A 12,746-nucleotide genomic window follows, 5' to 3' on the forward strand; every position below is an offset into this window, starting at 1 on the left:
TCAACATGATAGTGGCATCCATACTTGTGGCACTCTTCAATTCCCCAGAGTTGGTCTCAAGGCACTATAACACATTGCAAGAGTCAACATGATAGTGGAATCCATACTTGTGGCATTCTTCAATTCCACAGAGTTGGTCTCAAGGCACTATAACTCAATGCAAGAGTCAACATGATAGTGGCATCCATACATGTGGCATTCTTCAATTCCCCAGAGTTGGTCTCAAGGCACTATAACTCAATGCAAGAGTCAACATGATAGTGGCATCCATACTTGTGGCACTCTTCAATTCCCCAGAGTTGATCTCAAGGACTATAACTCATTGCAAGAGTCAACATTCCCCGAGACGTGATGGACATTCTGGACTGGCAATGTATTTGTGATCATCTGGAAGGATGTAAGCCTCAATATCACCAAAGGAAAGGCACCCATGGAAGGTTACAATTGCATCGTCCCAAGGCCATCTGAGACGGACTGCCAGCTAAAACGACTCCTTAATTCCTTATTTCTCCTTTGATTGATTGATTGAGAAACTATTTATTGACTGACTATTGATTAACAATGGTGAACCAAGTGTGTTCACAACTCTAGAAGTCATGGACTCCGAAGTTTTCAAAGGAACATTATCCCTGTTTTTTTTTTTCAGGTAAGGTGGAAGATGACACCTGGATCACCGTTTTCTTCGTGGGAGAACTCATCATTGGCTTCATAGATTTGTCCTTCTGTATTCTGCTCATTGCGGGCATAAGAAAAGTAAGATTACCAACAACACTTTGCAACCTTCATTCACTCTCTGACGTACATCTGCTTCCACTCCACCATTTGCTGCAACAACAGACCCCAAGTACTTAAACTGATCCACCTCCTCAAGTAACTCTCCATTCAACATGACATTCAACCTTGCACCACCTTCCCTTCTCGTACATCTCATAACCTTACTCTTACCCACATTAACTCTCAATCATATTAGTGTTAGCGCATTTGAAGAAGTCAGAATGGACATTTTACAACAGGGAGTCTTCTTAGTACTGTTCACTTATCAAAAGAGAAGATTAAAGCACCATCATACTAACCAGTAACTAAACAAAGTCATAATACACATAATACACACGTAATGCACATTGGATTTCTAATGATATCCAATAGAAGGACAATTTTTTTTTTTCAAAAAAAAAAAAAAAAAAAAAAAAAAAAAAAAACCACGAATACATAATGAAACCTGCACTCTGAAATAAAAAAAATAGTTTTGACGAAGACTATAATTCAACCTCTTGAGTTCTTTAATAGAAGAGTTTCTTTAATACATCGTCACTTTATGAGAACAACTCAAACATTCAAAGACTTCTTCAAGATTCTTTATAACCTAACCTTTAGAATTAGCATTGCCTTTCTAACACCTTTTCTCCATTGCAGCCTCGAATTGCCTTTTTCTCAGTTATTAAATATTTTCAATCACCCATATCATCATAAGTCGTGTTTTGTTTGTTTACAATTATACTAAATCTATATGGAGTTCAAAGGAAATAAAGCCATAATCTGCTTTTGTTTCTTCTTATTCTTTCTCTGCATCTTTTCCCACTTTTATGTGTGGTCTATGTTTCTGGCCAGCTTTCTCCATCTACCTCTGTCCCACACTTCGGTTATAATTTACATTGGTTTATTCATTTTAATTTATTCTAAAATATTCTATCTCTCTTCCTATGTAGGCTTTTGTTTCTTCTTCTTCTTCATGTTTCTCTGCATCTTTTCCCACTTTTATGTGTGGTCGATGTTTCTGGCCAGCGTTCTCCATCTACCTCTATCCCACACTTCACCACCGGTTATAATCTACATTGGTTTATTCATTTTAATTTATTCTAGAATATTTGATCTCTCCCACACTTCATCACCGGTTATAATCTACATTGGTTTATTCATTTTAATTCATTCTAGAATATTTGATCTCTCCCACACTTCATCACCGGTTATAATCTACATTGGTTTATTCATTTTAATTTATTCTAAAACATTTGATCTCTCTTCCTACGTAGGAGATATTATCACTGATCATGAGCTGGTGGTGGTGGACAGTGTTCCAAATGTCTCTGCAAGTCGTCTACGGAATATTCTTCATGATTTATCACACGACGAATGGAGTCAAAATCGTTGTGTTCTTCATGATCCTCGGTCTACTAGTGTATGGCGTAATTGTTGTCAAGTCATACGTGATGACGGTAAGTGTACGCCTATATTTATTTCCTAGGATTAAATTCTGTTATCTATTTTGTGCGAGGTTCTGTGCAGATCGATCACTGGGAAGAGAAAAAAATAAAAAAAGTAGCCGGACCTTTTACTGGGCTAAAGAGTCTCTGCGAACTTATTAATGTCATTAGGCTACATTCTGGAGAGCGAACATGATTTCTCTGTTATATATATATATATATATATATATATATATATATATATATACATATATATATATATATATATATATATATATATATATATGTATATATATATATATATATATATATATATATATATATATATATATATATATATATATATATATAAAGGGTGATTGTACTAAAAAATGTAAGATGACAAAAATCAAATCCACCTACCTCTAATTGATTTCAAAACTGTTTATTTCAATGAAATTAATAGTTTTTTTGTGTTAGTAGTTTTAAGCAATGAAAAATATTTTCAAATCAACCCATCTCCACCATTAGGTTACAGCTGATTGGTAAGTATATAACACTTGGCCGTTTTATGATAATTTTATCACTAGTATGTGAGTTAAAGTTTCTTTCTAACAAGCCATATATACACTTTAATGTCGAATTCATTGTGTGTGTGTGTGTGTGTGTGTGCGCACACACATAACATATAAACACACACATACACACACTCACACACAATATTACTATCCAAATGTCTGTCCCTACATAACAAAATATTTCTTTTCCTTCCTTCAGATCCAGAAAAAGCGAAACATTACCGACGAGTTGCTTTTATCAGAAAGTGCACAGTCAGCAGAATTATAAACCCTCTAATAAAAACTACTGTCCTTTGTGAGCACCACGAAACGCTGAGGAAGGAGGTCCGGTATTGTCATATATTCAAGGATTAGTGTAAGGATTTTCATGTTCGATAACTAATAATCGTTCGAGGGAAACGAGGATCCTCTGTATGGATGGTTGGATGGTTCCTCTGTACGGATGGTTGGATGGTTGGATGGTTCCTCTGTACGGATGGTTGGATGGTTCCTCTGTACGGATGGTTGGATGGTTAGTATTAAATTCCTTCCAGAGTAGAAGCCTAATAGCGTTACGTAGGACTTTAGATGTTAATTTTATTAATAAATACGATTTAAAATGCATAGGTAAGGGAGGATCTTCTGTAGGGATGGTTGGATGGTTCCTCTGTACGGATGGTTGGATGGTTGGATGGTTGGATGGTTCCTCTGTACGGATGGTTGGATGGTTCCTCTGTACGGATGGTTGGATGGTTAGTATTAAATTCCTTCCAGAGAAGAAGCCTAATAGCGTTACGTGGGACTTTAGATGTTAATTTTATTAATAAATACGATTTAAAATGCATAGGTAAGGGAAGATCTTCTGTAGGGATGGTTGCGAGGATCTTCTGTACGGATGGTTGGATGGTTGGTATTAAATTCCTTCCAGAGTAGAAGCCTAATAGCGTTACGTGGGACTTTAGATGTTAATTTCATTAATAAATACGATTTAAAATGCATAGGTAAGGGAGGATCTTCTGTAGGGATGGTTGGATGGTTCCTCTGTACGGATGGTTGGATGGTTGGTATTAAATTCCTTCCAGAGTAGAAGCCTAATAGCGTTACGCAGGACTTTAGATATTAATTTTATTAATAAATACGATTTAAAATGCATAGGTAAGGGAGGATCTTCTGTAGGGATGGTTGCGAGGATCTTCTGTACGGATGGTTGGATGGTTAGTATTAAATTCCTTCCAGAGTAGAAGCCTAATAGCATTACGTGGGACTTTAGATGTTAATTTCATTAATAAATACGATTTAAAATGCATAGGTAAGGGAGGATCTTCTGTAGGGATGGTTGCGAGGATCTTCTGTACGGATGGTTGGATGGTTGGTATTAAATTCCTTCCAGAGTAGAAGCCTAATAGCGTTACGTGGGACTTTAGATGTTAATTTTATTAATAAATACGATTTAAAATGCATAGGTAAGGGAGGATCTTCTGTAGGGATGGTTGCGAGGATCTTCTGTACGGATGGTTGGATGGTTGGTATTAAATTCCTTCCAGAGTAGAAGCCTAATAGCGTTACGTGGGACTTTAGATGTTAATTTCATTAATAAATACGATTTAAAATGCATAGGTAAGGGAGGATCTTCTGTAGGGATGGTTGGATGGTTCCTCTGTACGGATGGTTGGATGGTTGGTATTAAATTCCTTCCAGAGTAGAAGCCTAATAGCGTTACGCAGGACTTTAGATATTAATTTTATTAATAAATACGATTTAAAATGCATAGGTAAGGGAGGATCTTCTGTAGGGATGGTTGCGAGGATCTTCTGTACGGATGGTTGGATGGTTAGTATTAAATTCCTTCCAGAGTAGAAGCCTAATAGCGTTACGTGGGACTTTAGATGTTAATTTCATTAATAAATACGATTTAAAATGCATAGGTAAGGGAGGATCTTCTGTAGGGATGGTTGCGAGGATCTTCTGTACGGATGGTTGGATGGTTGGTATTAAATTCCTTCCAGAGTAGAAGCCTAATAGCGTTACGTTGGTATTTAGATGTTAATTTTAATTAATAAATACGATTTAAAATGCATAGGTAAGGGAGGATCTTCTGTAGGGATGGTTGCGAGGATCTTCTGTACGGATGGTTGGATGGTTGGTATTAAATTCCTTCCAGAGTAGAAGCCTAATAGCGTTGCGTTGGTATTTAGATGTTAAATTTTATAAAGAAATAAGAATTAAAACGCCTCGGTAAGGGATGTATATCATCTGTGAATGTGTGACCTACAAAGTCACTTTAAGTATTGTGATAGTCGAATATTCTAAGGAAGTAAAAAAAAAAAACATTCTCTAGATTTAATATGACTTAGCAGGAACAGAAAAAGACACATTAATTCATTTTTAACATACTAAGTTTCTTTCCTTGCTGTAGATAACATCCCTATCTACTTCTGTTGTCCCATCAGGTTCAGGTTCAGGTTCTGGGGTGAGACATAGCCTTTACAACGGCGCCTCTGTGTCTTTTAGTTTTGTGTGTTCCTTATTTTCACTAGTTTTTCTCTTTTCATCCACATTTGTTGTATTTGTCCTCTTCACTGTTTTATTGGTACAGAATTTCTAAATATTATAATGCAAAGACAAAGAATTGATTGATAAACCTCACAGTTATCTGGATTCGTGTCGGATAAACTACAACAGAAAAGTTAAGAATTAATATTAATTAAGCTATGTTGCCGTGGGACTTTGATGATGAGAACAAGATTTACAGAAAGGTTGAGCTATTACAGTCAATACAGATATGGTCTGTTCACGAGGCGGAGTTTAAACCTAGCCCCGCCCCTTGTGAAACGTCATCTGGGTAACATACAGGTAAAGGGACCCCTTGCTGTAGATAACATCCCTATCTACTTCTGTTGCCCCTTTCGTCCGCTTCATTGTTTTATCAGTATAGAATTTTTAAATATTATAATGCAAGGACAAAGAATTGATTGATAAACCTCACAGTTATCTGGATTCGTGTCGGCTAAACTACAACAGAAAAGTTAAGAATGAAAATGAATTAAGCTATGTTGTCGTAGGACTTTGATGATGAGAGCAAGATTTACAGAAAGGTTGAGTTATTACAGTCAATACAGATATGGTCTGTTCACGAGGCGGAGTTTAAACCTAGCCCCGCCCCTTGTGAAACGTCATCTGGGTAACATACAGGTAAAGGGACCCAACTGGCATTAGCCAGATTATATGAATTTATAGCAGTAAAGAAAAGTCTAGGTTGTGGTTGTAACCTAATCTCAAGAGATGTCAGCAGGGCCTCTGATAAAGTATGGCATGAAGGCTTGAAATACAAACTGTTAGGTGCACAATTGCCAGATTTAGAAACCAGGTTGCAATGCAACTTTTTAGATAACCGGGTTGCCATGATTAAAACTAAAGATTTCATAGAGCCGGAGTTTCAATTGCTCTCAGGATATTGACTAAAAATATTCTTTTTAAAAGGAACTGTTTTATGTTATCAAAAAATATTCAAGTGAAGGCTATCCTGAATTGTTTGTTATTTGTTAGCTCATTTTAGTACCTAAATGAGTACAGTATATATATATATATATATATATATATATATATATATATATATATATATATATATATGTGTGTGTGTGTATATATATATATATATATATATATATATATATATATATATATATATATATATATATATATAGATATATATATATATAGATATATATATATATAGATATATATATATATATATATATATATATATATATATATATATATATATATAGATATATATAGATATATTCTTAAGAATTCAAATAAATATAAATTCCTTTTAGCACTCTTTCCGAAAATGAATCGTTTGATACATGTATAATTATTACCTTTATGTATACAGTATGTGTCATATGTGAACCTATGTTCGGATGTATATTCATATGATATCAAGTGTTACTGAGAAACTTGCTTGAAATATGATCTCTTCATCTTTCTCTTCCTCAATTTTGGTTTCCTTATGTGATATACAATATAACGCTTACACTTTAATATTGTTTTCTTTCTGTGGTCAAGAGCAAATGCCTATTTTTTACACTGTCCTGAGTTTACTTTTTTCTACGTATTTATTGTATAACAATGGGTGTTCCTAGTAAGACTTTGGCAATAAAATTAACCTTATCTGTATAGCCTTTATCATAGATAATTCTTATCTTAAATGATATAAGGAAACAGTGCCAGAATCGAAATTATTTAATCTTGAGGATATTATTCCCTGAGAGAGAGAGAGAGAGAGAGAGAGAGAGAGAGAGAGAGAGAGAGAGAGAGAGAGAGAGAGAGAGAGAGAGAGAGAGAGAGAGAAATGTCATATTACAAAAATGGACTTGAAAAGAATTCATCAAATTAATATATCGGAGAGCAAATGTATAAGTAAAGAATAAACACGAAAAAATGTAGTAGTAATGTGTGTTGAAACTGCCATATTTTATGTAAAAATAAAACGAGGTAAATAAATAAAACACTGGGTATTAGAAAAACATTACGCATGTAACCTCTTTGTAAAAAAAAAAAGAAAGAAAAAAAGTTACATAACGTACCCTGAAAAGGATTAAATGTATAAAAAACTAAAGGTTCCTTCGTTAATACAATGGAACAGACCTTACACTGTATTGACTCTGGGCTACTCTTCATAACTTCACAATTCAATATCAGTATTTCAGCGCATTTTGTTGGGAAAACATGTGGTTAAAAATATACAGAAAACTGGATATACAACTTGATATCACCTTACGGTGCTAATGTTTGGAAATGAATAGTATAACGTGTCTGGTATTCCTATTTTTTTTTTCTGTAGATTCCTTCTTTACTTTGTGTAACGTTTTAGAATTAATTTTCCTAAAATACATCGCCAATAAGACTGAATTGTTTTGAATCATTTACCCTTGTAAAACTCAAACTATCAGGTTTAGACATATTCCTTCGCCAGACTGCACCACTGGTTTTATTTGATTTAATTCAATGAATTTGAATTTGGCTCATATAATCCAGCACTGTAGCCAAGGGAAACTCTGCAGATATGAACTAAAACTTACTTTTACGGGTTTATTTCTCGCCCTCCATCAGACACTAAAGGTCTGTTCAGGCGGGCCTTGGTGTGTGAAAAAATAATTTCTTTCCAGTTAGTATTTTGCTCTGTATCGTTATCAGTTATTTCGCTAGCATTTGTATTCAGGCTTAATAGTTTTCAGGTCACTATTATAACACTTTCTAAAAAGATAAGTCTTCAGGTTTTTCTTGAAAGCTGCCACATTATTGCTAATCTTGACATCGAGTGGAAGGTCGTTAAAGAGTCTCGGTGCAGCATAGCTGAACGTTCTTCCTCCTATTGCATGATTCACACTAATTTCGAATAGTCTATGTGGGCAGGAAGACGGAAAAAAGTAGATAATGGAAAGCACATAAGATATTGAGAAATGTGTGAAATTAAGGGATAAAGGGACACCCCAAAGACCATCCAGTAACGCTCACAGTGCTCCATCTGACATGAATTGATGGTTCTATAAACTTTTAAAGGATATGCACTACTGGGGCCACCGTATCACCATAGGGTTAACATTGAAGGCCTATGCTTATATCCTCATTAAAGCCTATCGCTATGTCCAATTACTGGCAGTTGTGTTGATTGCATTCATAACTGTAAGCTATGCAATAGGGTGAACAAAATTAATATGATAACACGTCTCCATTGATGGGAAAAGGTATAACTGTTAAACTAAGAACAGGTCTCCTTGGTTTAATGGAGAGACTTTATTGAAAAAGATAGAGGAAAGAAGCAAAGTTCCTATTCAGGGAACGGTTTATATACTGCAGCTTCCCATCCATCACCTAGAGGATGTCCCCATATCTTCCCTTAAAGTAGTATTAGCAAATGATATCAATAGAGTGGAACTAATTTTAAGCACTCTATCAATAGACAGTCTTTTATATTCAAGATTCTAAAGAGCAACTACGAGCACACAGACATTGGCACTTGCGTGGATAACACAGGGAAATGCACTTGTCACAAAAGGAAGTGGGACATTGTGACGGTATTATAAAAAATTAAATGTTAGATCACAGCCAACCTAATTCCAGAAGAAAAGAACATGGGTTAAAACATAGCTATTTCATTAATCAGTGAAGTTATGATGTTTTAATCATAGCCATTTTAATTTATGGCAAAATTAAAGAATCTAGTTGAACCATTTACCTTGCTCGTAAAAGTGGGATACTGAAAAGTGGAAAGAAGAAATAGAAAGTAAAGTGAGCTTAGAAATATATAGAACGTGGAAGAAAGAAATTAAAGAAGAGTTAATTTATGACAATACATTTGCTTCAGTGATAATTTTTAGAGCAAGAACTAATACGTTAAAACTAAATATTGTAAATAGACACAATGGAGGGAATGTAAACTGTAATTTTTGTGAGAATGAGGAGGAAGATTTGATACATTTTTTGTTATTTTGCCAGGAATATAGAAAAGAAAGGAATGAAGTAATTGAGCTACAACAACCATACGACGAAGACCTAAAGAAAATAGTAGGATTATTTTTATTTAGTGAAACAAATATAGAAAAGAAAAAAGAAGTTTTAAATCTAATGTGGAAGAAAAGACAAAACAGTACAAGAAGATAAACGTTAGAGGCGCTGTTGTAAAGGCTATGCCTCACCCCAGAACCAGAACCAGAAGGAAAGCTTTTAGATCACAGACAATACAATTACTCATAAAATAAACATTTTAAAACAGCCACTTCAACCATAAGCAAAATTATATATATAAAATCCTATATACTTCCATTCTTAGAAAAATGGAAAATTTTGTATCACAGCAATTTCAACAGCGAAGATATTTTGAAGTCCAACCGTCCAACACCAACATGAAGAGAAGAAGAAGAATGTTTATGTTACGCTCTACTTATGGTGCTGGGTGATTCACAGCTGTTGTGGTGAGCAAAATGAATGCGAATTTTTGCAAGTATCCGGCAGAAGACAGGGTGAAGGAAATGAGCAAACAAGAGGAAATCCTTTTGAAAAGGAAAAGAGAAATAGAGAGACGGCTAGGATTGAAGGAAGGCGAGGCTGAAGGAGAAATTAAAGAAGAGGGCAGGACCCAGTCTCCTGCCATCCTACCCAACAATAAACACGTCAAGATAAATCTTCAGGAATCGGTGCCTGTCAAACCAAAGGCAGATAAGTATGTTTAATTGAAAATAATCATATAAATAGTATATTTTTCATAGGGTCTGTGTGAATTCTGACTTAGAAAATAAGCCTTACGTTAGCTTATATTAGGGTAGTTCAGGATGAACCCATGTGGCCTGTTAAGCTGTGTATGTATACCGTATATGGTTATATGCATGTACACACAAATATACATTATATATATAGATATACATACATATAGATTATATGCGGGTATTTATGTATCTATATATATAGAGAGAGAGAGAGAGAGATGGGGAGGATAAAAGCATTTGTAGGAGGTTGACTCACTTTTCAAAAGTTCAGAGCCTTTGTATATCAGCGGCCAGTTCTTCCCGGGGGGACATCAACTAACCTAAACTTTCCCCCCCTAACCTAACCTACAAGCTGTGTCCTTACCTACTTACATAGCGGCGGGGCTAACGCCCCCGCGACCCTCCTTACAATGCCGTATTCTGAGTTAGCCATAATCATACATGCAGGTGGCTGCTATCATACATACACCCCCAAAAGTTCAGTAATATATATATATATATATATATATATATATATATATATATATATATATATATATATATATATATAATCATAAAAAAAGGGTCTTTTGTATAATGATGGACAGGTTCTCCCTTGGCCATAGAAAATGGGAATTCCTTCCAATTTTTTAGTTGTAGTTGTTCGTAAGTAGTGACCATCATACTACAAAACCCTTGTCCGTTATTCTGCAAAACCGCTATTCAAGAACACCACCTAATCCAAACCTATCCACCTAACCTAACCTTCAAGGTGTGCCCTTACCTAACCTAACCAAACAAGGTGTGCCCTTACCTAACCTAACCTACAAGGTGTGCCCTTACTTAACCTAACCTACAAGGTGTGCCCTTACCTAACCTAATCTACAAGGTGTGCCCTTACCTAATTGCCGAAGGGGGTGGCAAACGCCCCCTTTGTGGCCCCCATAGACTTCCGTATTCTTAGCTTACCCTGTGTTTGAATTGTAACCTGCTTCACTCTAGCAAGGTAACACAATCATATTTCGCAAATGAAAAATATTTTACAAATAGAAAGTTTACTTTTGTCACAACAAACTACAATCACCCCTATATATCAATAGAAACAAATTTAGCTTTACTTACCTACATTACTTACATTTTCAAGGGACAACTTTTTGTGTGGTGGATAGGATGGATCGGCAATCAGTGAAAAAGGAATAGGTTGTTGTGATAGACCAGGACTTTCGTAATCACGGATATTGAGAGGGTAAACACGCTTGACTTATTCCAGGAATGCCTTTAGTTTACACTCGCTACCCTTCCAATAGCCTTTTTGAATAATTTACGTAGCAAAGTAGCTATCACACAGATGTTCCTTTGTTCCAAATTTTGGTAGTACAGACATTTTAAGGACTTGCCGCAGCAATTTAATGGTATTGGTGTGCACATGTGGATCACCCAATCTCATAAAATTAACGCTATGGTTAAAGTGCAGTGTCCAAGAGATTTAACATTAATATAAGCCTTCCAACAGTCTAAAATTATGGTAGTTTCGGGATGAATGAATTATAATAATACTGTATTGGGATCCATGTCTTCTCTGAATGATCCCCGACAATCCTGGAGAAAGTCTCACGCGTTTCCTGGTCAATCCTGCCGAAAACCCTTTTGCCATCAACCTTGGTATTAAAATTGTTTGTTCCGTAACTGGAATACAAACCACGCCATTTAATAGGGGTATAACTTTCGGCGCAGCTGAAATGACGAGCCATTAAAATTTAACGAGGGTTTACTACCCACACCGCTAGTTAGCGGGGGTAGGGGAGGATAGCTTGCTACCCCCCCCCCCTCCTCACACACACCTGTACTTGAGCTCACTTTACTTTTGGCTCGGAGCGAGAACGATTGTTTCCTCTCTCTCTCCTCGCCTATTTTGGACTGCCATTAATTTTTTTCTTTTTACTTACTTTTTCTTATACTTGTAAATATATCTATAAACATTCTTGATGTTTATGTATATGTGTATAGAAATGTAGTAAGTTTTCTTTTCAGTGTTTGTGCTGTGTGTGTGATATACGACGACACTTGCGAAGTAGCAAGGCCAGCACAGTTCCACTTCGTGGGGAATGACCTCTCCCTCTCTGGTCCATCGGTCTTCCCGTCGGCATATATCCGTTAACCTATCCACCTAACCTAACCTACAAGATGTGCCCTTACCTAATTGCCGAAGGGGGTGGCAAACGCCCCCTCTGTGGCCCCCATAGACTTCCGTATTCTTAGCTTACCCTGTGTTTGATTTGTAACCCGCTTCACTCCAGCAAGGTAACACAATCGTATTTCGCAAGGGAAAAATATTTTACAAATAGAAAGTTTACTTTTGTCCCAACAAACTACAATCACCCCTATATATCAATAGAAACAAATTTAGCTTTACTTATATTCTCATTTTCAAGGGACAACTTTTGTGGTGGATAGGATGGATCGGCAATTAGTGGAAAAAGGAATAGCGTGTTGTGATAGACTAGGACTTTGGTAATCACGGATATTGAGAGGGTAAACACTCTTGACTAATTCCAGGAATGCCTTCAGTTTACACTCGCTACCCTTCCAATAGCCTTTTTGAATAATTTACGTAGCAACGTAGCTATTACGCAGATGTTCCTTTGTTCCAAATTTTGGTGGTACAGACATTTTAAGGACTTGCTACAGCAATTTAATGGTATTGGTGTGCATATGTGGATCACCCAATCTCATAAAATTAACGCTATGGTTAAAGTGCA

At 35.8% G+C, this 12,746-nt stretch overlaps 2 protein-coding genes across 4 annotated transcripts in view; both read left to right on the forward strand.

The window, feature by feature from the left end:
• LOC137621644 (uncharacterized) overlaps positions 1–5,952 on the forward strand; it is a 16,060-nt gene extending 10,108 nt beyond the window's left edge. Inside the window, exons 4-7 of one of the 2 annotated variants that reach the window (XR_011040271.1) lie at positions 647–753; positions 2,031–2,213; positions 2,958–4,413; positions 4,543–5,952. Coding sequence is in view for 1 of the 2 variants with exons in the window: in XM_068352110.1 (XP_068208211.1) it covers positions 647–753; positions 2,031–2,213; positions 2,958–3,026 (359 nt within the window). In the remaining variant the exon portion in view is untranslated. Of the gene's footprint in view, positions 1–646; positions 754–2,030; positions 2,214–2,957 lie in introns of both variants that reach the window. The other variant, XM_068352110.1, reaches the window with a different exon arrangement.
• Positions 5,953–9,663: 3,711 nt separating this feature from the next.
• The window catches only part of LOC137621645 (SURP and G-patch domain-containing protein 1-like), a 52,536-nt gene continuing 49,453 nt past the window's right edge, over positions 9,664–12,746 (forward strand). For both annotated transcript variants that reach the window (XM_068352112.1, XM_068352113.1), the window contains exon 1: positions 9,664–9,965. In XM_068352112.1, coding sequence (XP_068208213.1) covers positions 9,727–9,965 — 239 coding nt within the window. In that variant the 5' untranslated portion in view covers positions 9,664–9,726. The remainder of the gene's footprint in view (positions 9,966–12,746) is intronic.

Source organism: Palaemon carinicauda, chromosome 28 (assembly GCF_036898095.1).
Source record: "Palaemon carinicauda isolate YSFRI2023 chromosome 28, ASM3689809v2, whole genome shotgun sequence".
NCBI classification, from domain to species: Eukaryota; Metazoa; Arthropoda; class Malacostraca; order Decapoda; family Palaemonidae; genus Palaemon; species Palaemon carinicauda.